We start from the raw sequence: 14,664 nt of genomic DNA on the forward strand, positions 1-14,664 counted from the left end.
CTCACTCTCTTTTATCTACATATATATTTAACAAACTATTTCTTTACATTATAAATCTATAGGAGAACAAGGTGTTGATTACGAGTTCAGAGTAGCCGGTAAAAATGACATCGGCTTCGGCCAGGAGACTGTGCGATACTGGTTCAGTCCGGAAGGCGAACCTACGGGGCCACCAACGAATTTGTCGTACTTCTTTCAAACTCCCGACACCGTATGCGTTACTTGGGATAAACCACTTCGACAGCATAGAAATGGCCAGATAATCGGCTATGACGTGCAATTCAACAAGAAGAACGATCATTCTAGTACTACAGATAGAAACACGACCAAGACGAGGGCGGTATTCACCAATCTAGAAGAGAACACGGAGTACGTTTTTCATGTGCGAGCGCATACGTCACAAGGTAGCGGTCCGTATTCCGAGAAAATCACAATAATGACGGAGAAGGATATCGGTCGGGCTCCGATGTCTGTAAGAGCAGTGGCCACGTCGGATTCCAGCGTGGAGGTGTGGTGGGAACCAGTGCCTAACAGAGGGAAGATTGTCGGTTATCAAATCTTCTATACAACAACCGCTGTAGAAGACTTGGACGAGTGGAAGCAGAAGAGCGTCGGCCTGACGGAATCGGCGGATCTAATAAATCTAGAGAAATTCACTCAGTACGCTATAACAGTAGCTGCACGCTATAAGTCCGGTCTAGGAAGACTTAGCGAAAAGGTTACAGTGAAAGTAAAACCGGAAGATGTACCGCTAAACCTTAGAGCACCGGACTCATCGACACACTCGATGACTCTGTCCTGGACTCCGCCCATAAGACTGACTCCGATGAAATACAAAGTCTCGTTCGATGCCGTTAAAGAGTTTGTGGATTCTCAGGGTATAACACAGACGCAAATTGTTCCTCGCAGACAAATGTTATTGGATCCTCAAACAACGACCACGATGATAAACGAGTTACAGCCGTTTACAACTTATAACGTTAACGTGAGCGCTGTACCACGCGATGGTCAGTATAGACCACCAGCGAAAATTACGGTCACCACGCAGATGGCCGCACCCAAACCAATGGTGAAGCCGGACTTCTATGGTGTGGTTAATGGTGAAGAGATTCAAGTTATTCTACCGCAAGCATCCGAAGAATACGGCCCGATTTCGCACTATTATCTGATCGTCGTGCCCGAAGACAAAAGTACCGCCGATAAACAGCCGGATGAATTAACTGAGGATATGATTACTGGAAAAGGTAGCAAGCAAGAGAGAGAAAACGCACCCTACATCGCAGCCAAGTTTCCACACAGAGACATCCCGTATACGTTCCATTTAGGCAGCGGAGATATCTACGAGGGATACGAAAATCGAAAACTCACAAAAAATAAACGTTATAGAATATTCGTACGGGCAGTAGTCGATACTCCACGAAAGGTAAGCTACACTGAGTCTTTAGCCAACGCTTAGCGCACGAGAATGTATAATTCGATAATTATTTATAAAAAAAATATTCGTTTTTCCTTAGCATTTGTACACGTCGTCACCATTTTCCGAGTATTTATCTTTGGACATGAGAGAAGTACCTCCCGGCGAACCACCACGTCGACCGAATCCCAATACTCCTCCGGATGGAAATCCAGAAGTTTCTGTAAAAACTAGCGGTCAAGAACCAGGTATGGTGTGGGTCGTTGGTCCGATAATCGCAGCATTGATGGTCAGCGTTTGTCTTGTTCTTCTATTTGTCATTAAAAAGTAAGTTGCGTTTAAAAAAAAAAGAATAATTGAAAACCTTCAAGTAAAAGTTGTATATTCATAACTTTCCCTTCTTAATTATTTCAGACGAAGACAACCGTGTAAAGCACCAGATCAAGCAGCTGTTACACGACCACTCATGGCGGCGGATATAAGTTCGAATCACGCACCGTCAGATCCGGTAGAAATGCGACGATTGAATTTCCAAACACCAGGCATGATTTCACACCCACCGATTCCAATCAGCGAATTAGGCAATCACATCGAACGTCTGAAAGCGAACGACAATCTCAAGTTCAGTCAAGAATACGAGTCGATAGAACCTGGTCAACAATTCACGTGGGACCATTCCAATATGGAAGTCAATGCGTCGAAAAATCGTTACGCCAATGTAATCGCATACGATCATTCGCGAGTTATTCTTCAAACTGTCGATGGCATGCCGGGGTCGGATTACATCAATGCTAATTACTGCGATGGTTATAGAAAACAAAATGCATACGTGGCCACGCAAGGACCGTTGCAGGAGACATTTGGGGACTTTTGGCGTATGTGCTGGGAATTGCGAACCAGCACGATCGTGATGATGACAAAATTGGAAGAGAGAACAAGGATTAAATGCGATCAGTACTGGCCTACTAGAGGCTCCGAGACTTATGGACAAATGACCGTGACTATCAGCGATATTCAAGAGCTAGCAACCTATTGTATCCGCACGTTCCAGGTTTGTCGAGCGGGTTATTCCGAGCGACGGGAAATAAAGCAATTGCAATTCACGGCTTGGCCCGATCACGGCGTACCAGAACACCCCGCACCATTTTTGCAGTTCTTACGGAGAGTCAGGTCACTTAACGTACCCGATAGCGGACCGTTAGTAGTACATTGTAGCGCCGGCGTAGGAAGAACTGGTTGCTTTATCGTGATAGATTCGATGCTAGAAAGGATTAAGCATGAGAAAATGATCGACATTTATGGCCACGTCACATGTCTACGAGCTCAGAGGAATTACATGGTTCAAACCGAGGATCAATACATTTTCATTCACGACGCTCTGCTCGAAGCAGTGATTTGCGGTAATACGGAGGTACCGGCCAGAAATCTGCATTCCCATATTCAAAAGCTTATGCAACCGGAAATCGACAATATAACAGGAATGGAATTGGAATTCAAAAAGCTTTCAAACATCAAGGCTGATTCTACTAGATTCATATCCGCGAATTTACCGTGCAACAAGCACAAAAATCGATTGGTCCACATTCTGCCTTACGAGTGTACTAGAGTGTGCCTGCAGCCGCAACGTAACATCGAAGGATCCGATTACATAAATGCGAGTTTGATCGACGGATATCGTTATCGAGCAGCTTACATAGCGACACAAGGTCCTCTATGCGACACCACCGACGATTTTTGGCGCATGCTATGGGAACACAATTCCACGATCGTTGTCATGCTAACGAAATTGAAGGAGATGGGCAGAGAGAAATGTCACCAGTACTGGCCGTCCGACCGATCTATCCGTTACCAGTGCTTCGTCGTGGATCCAATCGCGGAATATAATATGCCGCAATACATTTTGCGAGAATTCAAGGTGACGGATGCGCGCGATGGTGCCAGCCGTACGGTCAGACAATTCCAATTCATCGACTGGCCGGAGCAAGGGGTTCCGAAGTCTGGTGATGGTTTCATCGACTTTATCGGTCAGGTGCACAAAACAAAGGAACAATTCGGTCAAGATGGACCAATCACCGTACATTGCAGTGCCGGTGTAGGAAGAACGGGTGTCTTCATAACACTTAGCATCGTACTAGAGCGAATGCAGTATGAAGGTGTGGTCGATATTTTCCAGACTGTGAGAATATTACGCACGCAACGTCCGGCTATGGTTCAAACCGAGGTTCGTAAATATGTTAATTTTAATGTTCCATAAAATATACATAAATTACACACGCGCGTACATATGTTGTTATATGTAATATATGTGTAACATACATTATATATAAGTTTATTTATTATATAATATTTAATATATAAAATATATTATATATATATTTTATTATTTTACTATAATATATATTATGTTATATAAATTCTATTATATATTTTATACATGTGTATACACGTAAAAACAATGTCTGTAATAATTTTCTTTTTTCAGGATCAATACCAGTTTTGTTATCGAGCCAGTTTGGAATATTTAGGGTCTTTTGATCACTATGCCAACTGACAAGCCGACACTCGCGAACAGAGAGATCTGTCAAGAGACAAGCGAGACCGGCAAAGAGGCGAGAGAGATGTTGAGAGAGCAAAAGTACGACGTGTCTAGTACAATAAAATCGTGTGACATACTCGTACCTTCCAAGAAGAAATACAATAGTAACGCGATTACTAATGTCGTGGGCAGTTAACATAGGAGATGAAATGTTTAGTTAATGATGTTACAGTAAATGCAAATATGCCGGAAATTTTCATTCTTGATGATATAACAAATGTCCGAATCGTGCTGAGAAGCATTCATCAATTTAGATAATCTCTTTTTAGAAATTAGATTCGAAAGTTCCCTCGCAGTTTTTAAAACGCGAGTCAAAACTGCCGTTTAGAAATACATACAATACGCGCGATTGTATAAACGACGATGTCGTATATTGTCCTATATACGTTCTTTCCTTTGTGCGAACAAAGTGAACTTTTTAATTTTCAGATCCTCTTACATTGAAAGGTCAGTTAAGTACGATGATGTAATCAAAATTACGAACCGCGTAGGCGATTCACATTCGTGAATTAGTAAATTGGAACATATCTCATTACCGAATCAATCATTCGCAAAAGCATTTTTTAAGATCTAGATAATCTAATTCTAAGATAGACTGAAAATATTACGACCATATCTCTCTCACTTATAAAATATAGTGCATTACATGTCTGGGTACCTCTTACTGAGACATCAAACCTTTCTCGTTTATTGAAGATAAGAGTGCTTCCTTCAGTAGCGATTGCATAGAAGAATAAAAGGGTTGATGGTGATGCTGTATGTGAGAAACAAAGTAATGCACTACACATATGTATGAAACACATACATATGTGAAGATAAAAATCTACAATAACCGTATATGATACGTTTTACGTACTCGAGTACTTACTGATGTAGAAAAAAAAATAACAGAATGAAAAAAATTAACTAAATAACTTTCTTTAGCTTTACAAGAGAGAAAGAGAGAGAAAAAGAGATGAAAATTTCCGCTCACAAGAGACAAGAAAATTGCCATACTGCCAAATTGACAATTATTAATGCTGTACTCGTTATGAACAGTAGGGATCTTCTCATTTTACCTATTATAATAATGTTAGATAGATCGTAAGAAAAAAATTGTTTTAAGACTAGATTAAGCGATGCCATTAGGGAAATGATGAAAATGATTCGAGTGAAAGAAGGATGAAAGGAAACGGTGCCTATATTCAATGAAAAGTGCACAAATGAATTTGTGTGCACATTTCTATAAAAGAAAAAAAACTAATTTACATAGAAGCACTGTATGTGTAATTTGTGTAGTGTTCTTCCGAGCCCTCGATACCTTTATGTACAAAGTTCTAATGTAGCTTCTACCTTGAATATTTCTGATTGCCTTTTAAATATGTTCAAATAGATAGTGCACTATAAATTTATTTATCTTTGCGTATATTAGCTTATTTTTCTATTCGTATATAATTGTACAAATATATATCAAAATTAAATTCATACAGGATCACATCTGTTAATGATATATTAAATTTATCAATATTTAAAATATTCGTTTCTTTTCTCAAATGCCAGATCAATGCCAAAAATGCATATTGAATGGAATATTGCTATACAATATATCTGTTATGGTAAAAATATTTAACTTTGCAAATTTATAAAATATTTGATTTCATAGAATTACTATGTTAGTGAATTTGTAAGAAATCAAAATATTTTTTCTTATAAAATCATTTGTGATTTAATAAAATTGAACTCGTTAATCACCTTGTTTTTATATATAAAATCATATTGTTTTTATAAAATCAAAATGAATGTACTTAATACTACTTTTATTGTGTTTATACTGCTATTGCATTTATATATAACAGTTAATAGTCAATTCTATCACTAATGATTTTAAAAAAGAGCTAATTAATTTTTTTTACCATAACATTTTCATTTTATAGCAAAAACTTTCACTATGTATATTGCAATTTAAAATTGCAAACTCTTTAATCTATGAAGACAATAATTGTGCACTTATTTACATCTTCTGTACTTCTAAATTTGTATAATATTGTTCGATATACCATCTTGTATGTATACACTTTAGAAACTATTGATTTAAAAAAGTGTAAATGTAATAACAAATATGAATGTTATCTCAGTGTAGTGCTCAAAAACTTTATTGATCGGATTAGATTTTGTTTTTTGGCATTCTTTTGGTTGTAACTATATTCTATACCTATGAAACATACCCGATACTGATATCCAGCATGTAATATCACATTTTGTTGACAGTTCCATGATTTCCATGATATTGTACAAGTTTATATTCCTTTTTTCATTAATTACTGTGGTTCGAGGGTCAGGAATTGTGACTATCTGTAAATAAATGCACCGTCTGTCATTAGCAACATTACATAAATATATACAAAATGATATATATATATATATATATATATATATAAAATGATGAATAATATATATAACATAGATATATATTATAAATATCATAAAGAGATGCGAGTGTTGTGCATAAAAGACATGAAGATATTTAAAAACATATGGGTATTTTCCAGACTACACGTTAAGTTTTAATTGAAAAAAAGAATGTGTAATCTACTCAGTACATGTCTATACTCATAATATTTAATTCTTTGTATACTTTTTATTCAAATTTTACATTTTTTTGATATTATTTAAAGGACTATTTTTTTAATAGTGTTTATTATATTGTTTCAACTTCTATATACATTGAGAGTTTGTGTGTAAAATCTTATTTTATGATTTGGAAAGATGCATTAAACTAAAAAGATATTGCTTTATTACTAGTATATATATTTTTCAACTTTTTTTCATAAACTGAGGGCCATCTCATATAGCATTTAATATTATACATTTTTTGTGTTTGAAAAAGTACTAATTTATTTCATTACCATTAAAATTCACGAATATCATTACATAATTACATCAAATTTTTCACTGCCTGTTAAACTATTTATAAACCATGACATTTTTCACTAATTTATAATGTAATGATAATAATTATACTACTACTTGTAACAATAATAATAATAATGATAATACTAGTTATAAAAATAATTCTACGATTTGCCTTACGTCTCAAATTTCACTGCATAATATTAACAAGTTAAATTTACGATACACTTATTTTAAATGAATGACACTTATCGCGTTTCGCGGTGGTTTCACGTTAAGTTAATTTTCATAATGTTGGCAGCCTTTCTTACAACTCGATCTCGAATCTCGATAGTATTTGGCCTTCAGAATATATCCATAACCTATTTACATAACATGCAGCTTCAAGTATTTTTTGTTTAATAAAAAGTGTATATTTATACAGTATTTGTCATATAATTTATTTGTTTCTTCCTATAAATGCAAATTTATATATGCATTATTTTAGTCAAAATTAAGTTTAATATATAAATACCTAATCAACATTTTTTTTAATGCAAATTATATCATGAATACTTTTTAACAAAACAAAAAAGTTTTCGAAAATCTATCTTTTTTTCTCAGATTCTATGCATAATTTTAAAGACTGCAATTGGTATTTAAAACCTCACCCAACTGATTCACATTCTTGAAGATTGCTAATAAAATGTTATATACATGGTGTATGACTGAATAATGTTTATTAGCTCAACAATATATGACTGAAAACTTAGACACAAAACCCAAAACAATATATTAAAGACACATAAAATAAGAATGAATATTTTAACAATTATGTGTTGTATAATTATATGTATCGGAAGACTTCACCTGTAAATAATATTAATTCAGTTTCATTGAAATACTTTTATCTGATTCTTCAATACATTGTACAATTATTCAAAAATTTACAACCTAGTGTTAAAGTACTTAAACTATTTATTTTGGTGAAGTTGTATTTGCTAATTGAAATTTCTTGATAAAGAAATTGGTAGCTCGTAAACTTTCAAAGTCAAACGCCCTGTACACATTGGTTTTATTATTCTGGAAAAGAGAAATTGAAGACTTTTGCTAAAAATAACTTTCAAATCATTATAGGTATTCATCTGTAATAAATCATTAAACGTTCATCTTCATTAAACATTTTTCTAATAATAATAATAATAATAATGTAAAACATTAAGTTTTTAATAGCAGTAAACTTGGCAGAATTTTTGTGCAAAAAACTGAACTCAATTTTGAGAGATTTCAATGTAATTATTAATTATTATCAACATATATATATTTTGCCAACTCTCTTAATGGCTTCATGTTTAAAATTTCAGACTAAAATATGTTACAAAAAAAAAAAAAACGAAATTAAATTATTGTATAAATATACTACTAGTTATAAGTTGGTATTATTAATCTATCATTAATCACTAAAATTTACTGTTACAAAGAGAAGTCCACAATATTCGTGCATTTATAACATAATTGTAATATTGCTAAGTTTTTTTATATCATTCCAAAACTTTCGTATAAATTGTACTTTAGTAGCATGATTATTGTTAGTCTCTATAATTTTTTTATGACCTAAAATGTATAGCAATATGTGGTTTGTTGTATTCTTCTTGAAAACGTACACAACTCGCGTGTGTCTTCGGAGCACTTTTGATAATATAATAAAATACGATCGGCTGCTTTATATAGCTCCGTGCAATATATAGCGAGTTTATTACTGTGTATAAGATCGCCTCAATTTCATCTGTAGATGAATCAGTAAAGCGACTGTCGCAGATCCGAAGAATATGAATTTAAAAAAGCAAAGAATAAGTCAAATACTAAATATCGTTGAAAGAATGGGAAATTATTTTGTGATACTTTCTTGCCAGAAAGAATACAACAGGCTGAGGTAAACTGACGATAAATGCAATGTTACTAATTAACAACTATACAAAATAAATATTGTGTAATAGGAAGAGTCTGTTGACAAGGAAAAATACCGTGTACATTATGTATTGCCTCGCGGCATTAATAAACTAGTACTAACGTAAACTTGGCTTTTCTAATATAAATGTTCATTTTAATTTCCTTTGACATCCCAGGAAACACCCCATTAAAATCCTATTAAAATATTATAATAGAATGATTATATATAAAGATTTATTTTATAGAATACTTAAAAGATACTGTTTAACATTATTATATACACAACTATTTATTAAATTGTCGGACATATATATGAATTTGCGATGACACACATTAGTGTTTATAAATTTACAAATTTATATTACATTAGTTGGTTGATTGGAATTATTCGTTGGAGGACTCCTGACCATAATTGAAGTAACCTGTAGCAAAATGGAATAAGAATTTAATAAATATAAATGTAAAACAAATTATTTGATAAATCTTCATATATAAATTGTGTACATATATATTTATAATATATAAATATATATACGTTTTGTAACACTTGTTTTCTGATGAAATCACTGGTGGCTGCTGAAATGTTTTTATCATTTCCCATTTTACATTTAACATAGCCATATAGATTTGCACCATTCAAAACAATGGCAATGCAGACGAGTAAAAGCCACTTGAATTTAAAACCAAACAATGCAACAAAGAATAATATAGACCAAAAAAGTGGACACAAGATTAACGCCAACCAAAAGATTCGAGCCTCTGTTGCATTAATGCGGTTCTGTTGTGCACCCTGAAACACAGGGTACATAACAGGCATTGGATCTATATAAATTAAAATTATATGTAATCTAATTTATATCAGCTATATTTAAATAAATATCTACAATTGTGCAATGGAGCATAAATTCATTATGTAATAATTTATTTATAATATGCATAAGCAATAATGGTAATTTTAGAAAATGTCAAGGGTATAGAAACATATGACAGCTGATGAACCTTGAATTCAATCTGTTTAAATTAGCAGTTGTTAGAACATGACAAATAAAAAATGTAATGATTCAAAGAATTACAATTTATAATAATTCATTTGACAAAAAAATGTGTAATATAATATGTGACATAAAATGATATAAGCTTACATTTTCTTTAAATATAAAAATAAATTAATTGCAGTTATAGGGTCACTACCAGAAGAAATATTTTCTTTATATATAAATAGCAGTTTTTTGTTAATTATTCAAAATTTAATAAAAGTCAAGTAATCTTGTTATTATAGTAACAAATCGAAATATATTTTAAAATATATATAAAATATATATCAAGCAAACCTTTTTAGATTCAAACACCCAATGACTCTTGCCATCATCATCCACATAATTCCACCATCTGAGGCCAACCATTAATCTTCCCGTGATATTCTTAACGGTCCAAAAATCCATTGATAAAAGTAGTACCACTGTTACAAAACTCGCTATAAAGCTATTTGAAAACCAACCACAAAGCATATAAACTACTATAGCTGCTATCCTAAAGGCCAAGTGGAACAGTGTAACATATGGATGTCTAGAAGGAAATTATATATAATTTTACAAAGATACCATCTATTCTTGCAAATTAAAAGACATATCTTTATAATACATACTTGAGTTTGTTGGCATTTTGGCCAGTCTCCTCTTCCTCCCCAAAAGTAATTGCATCGTCATCCATCAGCAAAGGTACCTACAAACGAGATCATAGAACATTTTAAATAAATATATCAAGCACACATTTGTCATGTTATATCTTCACTATCATCATATTACCACTTATGCATGTATGTGGATGAAGAAGCGTAAAATATTTCTTGAAAAACGAAAGAAATACAAATGAACGAAATTAAAGCCCGGAGACACAACGTTTATCCACGTTTGCTCTATAAGGCAAATTAGAACCGGAACATAACTATCATATATATATATACATATATACGAACCCTTTTTACGCTAATATATACATACGGAAATGTGTGCGAATGTCAGAACGATTTTCCACCGATAATCTCTCGCCAACTAGAATTATTCTCGAGATCTCCTCCGTAACAAAACACGACTCTTATATTTCGCATACGAGACAATCAAATATACTTCGGAAGACTCATTAGGACTAAAAAAAAAGGAAAAAAACATGTAGCATAATTATGCGGTCGATTGTACGAAAGATCGGGCCGTACACCTACCATTGCGGACGCCATGTTGGTACGTTGACAGTTCAATTCGAGTGCGTCGTCTGCTCTCTATGTACTATACATTATTATGGGTCGACGGTGGCGCCTTCCTTTCCGTCCGGACGAACGCCGCAGGTCACGTCGCGCGCGCAAAAAACCGCTCCGTTTTCTCAAAATACGCTCGCGTACCGGCGTTTTCACCGTCGAATCAGTGACCGATCGGCTCAAGGGAAGTACCTTGACATCGTTGACAACCGGTTCGTACGCGAGACCTCGAGACGCGGCGCCGAGACAGATCGACTAACACGTACACGGTAACGTATGAACGTCGCGCGCGATCCATCCGTTGGCCGACATGTCGGAAGTTGGCCGCGAACGCAGTGACCGCGTGACGTCACGGACGTGACCAACCCCGCTTGTCGGCGCGCGAGGGAGAAATCGAAGATGGTCTCGCTCGCGCACGCATGCTCCGATCCGCGCGTGTGTGAAGTGTAGTTGTGTGTGTGTGTGTGTGTTCGGTCGCGCCTGCGATATTCGGAAGTCTCGATTCACGGAAGTCACAACGGGACGGTTGGAGCGTAGTGGTGTTGTGCACATTCTTACGACGGTGGTAGTGGTGGCCCCCGATGTCGGTGGTGCGCGCGGTGGTTGAGATAAGCAGTGCGGGGGACTGAGTGCGGCACGTAGACCGAGATCTCGCGCTTCCCGTTCGGCTCTTGCGTCCGCGAACGCACAGTTCGCCGCAAGACACACTCCACGCGTCAATCGTAGCGGCTCTCGCCCGATGTGACACGCGATGCTCAAGGATCATTCACCGATCACTCAGGCGCTCCTCGGAACCCTGTTCACGTGGGCCCTCACCGCGGCCGGCGCCGCGCTTGTCATCGTCATTCGAGGCAAACAGGTAAGTAAACATTCGCATCCTACGAGCCTTTCAAAGCGACATGTCATATTCGCACGCTTTGACATCCCCCGACCTGGTGCGAGGCGACTCGTCTTCGGGACAGTCGTTCAAATTCCTCGGATCCGATTGTCGGAGTAAACTTAACCTTATCGGAGCATCCGTTCGCGATGCGCGGACACTCGCCGTTCGAAAGATAGCATTTACTCTGTTTCTTTTTAACTGCACTTATTCTGCACTTTTCCGTGATTTAAATACGAATTCTTTTGATTGCACATTCTATATTTTTTCTCTGTGTATTTTTTATATATATTTGTCTTATTTTCAATGTAAAAATTATAAAGAAAATTACGACAAATAAGAAATATTTTTAAATAATTTTTCTAATTTTTTCTCTCTTTTTTTCTTGTATCAAAAGCGTGAATCTTGACAATTTAGTTTAAAATATTGCTGGTAAAACAAAAGAACATTGTTGGAAATTCAAAGAAATTAATTTAACTTTTAAATGCTATATAGAGGAATGTTATATAAAGAAAGATTTTACTTCAATATCGCATTTTATATTATCACATAAAATATAAAACGTCAGCTACATGTTAATTACTTATCTTCTTTAATTAATTTCTTTTCTTCCTTCCTTCCACAGATTAAAATTTTTCCGTATAGGAATGTAATATAAATCTTCTATTGATTTCATTCGGAAAAATATTTGATGAAAATTCCTAATTTATGCAGAAATGAATGCAGCGAATAAGAAATTCGACGATACTGATGCATGCAAAATATCAAATGTCAGTCGTCGGTAAATTATTAGCTAAGCATCGATTATTATCGAGCAACAGAATTTCAGAGCAAATGCAAAAATACCGACCATATGCGTAAGCGGAACTATTTTGAACCGATTCTTCGTCGCATTTAAATTTAGAGTTAGTTCAATGAAATCGCTGTAACGACGACTAGCTCGCGTAATCCGCCGCTTCCTCCGTGCGATTTAATTCGCGCGCGTATTACGAGAGCGGCTCGTATCAGACGCTTTCACATTGTTAAAGCCTGTTCAGATCCTATTTGCACGAGATGCCACTATAACGCGTATGTGCAGAAAAATTAATCGATGATTTAAAGGAGACAGCCCCTCTTTGCATCTTACGTATAGATATTATTAATTAAATTTCCTTGTACACATACCTCTTCTATTCAACAGTTTATCGACATCCATAAATTCTATTTTCGTTATTTAGCTAATTGTTATCTCAGATAATAGATATAATTTTATTTATTAAGCTACGATTTTTTTACAACTATGCAGAAATTCAGTTTTACACATAGGTAGATGTCTGGAAAAAGTTGCATTATTGACTGAAATTCGACACGTGCGTATATTTTATTTATATATTACTTTATTTGCATCAGTATCGTCGAATTTTTTATTCACTGCATTCTTTTCTCTGCATAAATTAGGAATTTTCATCAAATATCTTTCCAAATGAAATCAATAGAAGATTTATATTACATTCCTATACGGAAAAATTTTAATTTGTGGAAAAAAGGAAGAAAAAGAATTAATTAAAGAAGATAAGTAATTAACACGGAACAAATTTTTACAAAGAAATATGTAAATATACAACATATTTTATGATGTAATATAAAGTATTTTTGAAGTCATTGTTAATAGAAAATTTCATATAAATAAGCGTAAGTTTAATTTGTAAATGGTTATCTAGATATTAAAATTCATCGTTAAATGCATAATTTTTTGAAAAATATTTTATTATTAAAAATTGAAAAATTGACAATTGACTTAAAATAAATAAACATGTAAATAAGGAACAAAATCTAAAAATCACTTAAATTGGTAAAAAATTATATTCTTCAGTAGTAATAACGTATGTAAATCTCGAGATAAATCTAAATAATCGTTTTATTCTGAATCCATATTTATAGAATATTTTTTAATGATTTCAGAAATACTCCTTCAATTTGTATATTGTGTCATAAAGTTATATTATATCACTTTATATATTTACAATGATTTATGTGTTAGAATGATGATAATTACACGTCGTAGATTTTATTTATTTTTAAAATTATCACTTTATGCTATCTTTTCCTTAGTCTTTGATCTGGATTCGATAATACGATAAAAATATACCTTTTTCTCTTATTGTTAGTATCGTATATAACTGATATCGAATATAATTTTCGCGGAAGTAAAACATACTAACATATATAGAAGAAAACTAGCATTGTATGCATTCTCGACATAATTATCGCTCGACATTATCTACCACATAATAAATTTCACTTTTAATTAAACAGTAGGGAATATATTAATACTAAACTGTTAATAATAAAAGTGTTTTAATTTACATTGCCAGTAAGTCGCTTAATTTATTAAAATAGGAAAATTACGTAAAAAACCATCGTGAGAAAGAAAAAATTATATATATGCATTAAATATTTATAAAAAATATGCTACTATTTACAAACAAATAATTTTTTAATGCACAAAGACTGATATATATTTTCTATCAATATTTATAATAATTTATTATTATCAACACAATCTAAGTAAATAATGTCTATTTTTATAATGTGAACTTTATGAATTATAGCAATAAATATAATAATAACACGCGCACGCGCGCGTTTATATATAAAATTAAACACATATATACAAAGTGTCCCAGACTTACCATCACTCATTAATGGAAGATTCCTAAGGTCATTTC

At 33.9% G+C, this 14,664-nt stretch overlaps 3 protein-coding genes across 14 annotated transcripts in view; 2 read left to right on the forward strand and 1 right to left on the reverse strand.

The window, feature by feature from the left end:
• The window catches only part of Lar (tyrosine-protein phosphatase Lar), a 306,701-nt gene extending 297,747 nt beyond the window's left edge, over positions 1 to 8,954 (forward strand). For all 7 annotated transcript variants that reach the window (XM_029314443.2, XM_029314434.2, XM_029314440.2 and 4 more), the window contains 4 exons: positions 63 to 1,423; positions 1,515 to 1,741; positions 1,829 to 3,635; positions 3,897 to 8,954. In XM_029314443.2, the coding sequence (XP_029170276.1) occupies positions 63 to 1,423; positions 1,515 to 1,741; positions 1,829 to 3,635; positions 3,897 to 3,965 (3,464 nt within the window). In that variant the 3' untranslated portion in view covers positions 3,966 to 8,954. The remainder of the gene's footprint in view (positions 1 to 62; positions 1,424 to 1,514; positions 1,742 to 1,828; positions 3,636 to 3,896) is intronic.
• A 91-nt stretch (positions 8,955 to 9,045) lies between these two features.
• On the reverse strand, positions 9,046 to 11,386 carry LOC114939977 (putative Golgi apparatus membrane protein-like protein CG5021). 5 transcript variants are annotated; one of them, XM_029314457.2, is made up of 7 exons: positions 11,047 to 11,384; positions 10,829 to 10,973; positions 10,634 to 10,743; positions 10,474 to 10,550; positions 10,160 to 10,394; positions 9,364 to 9,618; positions 9,046 to 9,250 (listed from the first exon to the last, which is right to left on the reverse strand). In XM_029314457.2, exons 4-7 carry the CDS (start codon positions 10,536 to 10,538, stop codon positions 9,185 to 9,187), a joined length of 621 nt encoding a protein of 206 aa, XP_029170290.2. In that variant the 5' UTR covers positions 10,539 to 10,550; positions 10,634 to 10,743; positions 10,829 to 10,973; positions 11,047 to 11,384; the 3' UTR covers positions 9,046 to 9,184. The 5 variants fall into 5 exon arrangements, with proteins under 5 accessions (XP_029170290.2, XP_085337373.1, XP_029170288.2 ...); XM_085481247.1 differs by lacking the exon at positions 10,634 to 10,743 and having other exon boundaries at positions 10,804 to 10,973; XM_029314455.2 differs by lacking the exon at positions 10,634 to 10,743 and having other exon boundaries at positions 11,047 to 11,380.
• Zip48C (Zinc/iron regulated transporter-related protein 48C) overlaps positions 11,159 to 14,664 on the forward strand; it is a 32,815-nt gene continuing 29,309 nt past the window's right edge. Inside the window, exon 1 of one of the 2 annotated variants that reach the window (XM_029314452.2) lies at positions 11,159 to 11,938. In XM_029314452.2, the coding sequence (XP_029170285.2) occupies positions 11,831 to 11,938 (108 nt within the window). In that variant the 5' untranslated portion in view covers positions 11,159 to 11,830. The remainder of the gene's footprint in view (positions 11,939 to 14,664) is intronic. The other variant, XM_085481234.1, reaches the window with a different exon arrangement.

The sequence above is a fragment of the Nylanderia fulva genome, unplaced genomic scaffold, assembly GCF_048542155.1.
Source record: "Nylanderia fulva isolate GAGA-0341 unplaced genomic scaffold, ASM4854215v1 Scaffold1, whole genome shotgun sequence".
NCBI classification, from domain to species: Eukaryota; Metazoa; Arthropoda; class Insecta; order Hymenoptera; family Formicidae; genus Nylanderia; species Nylanderia fulva.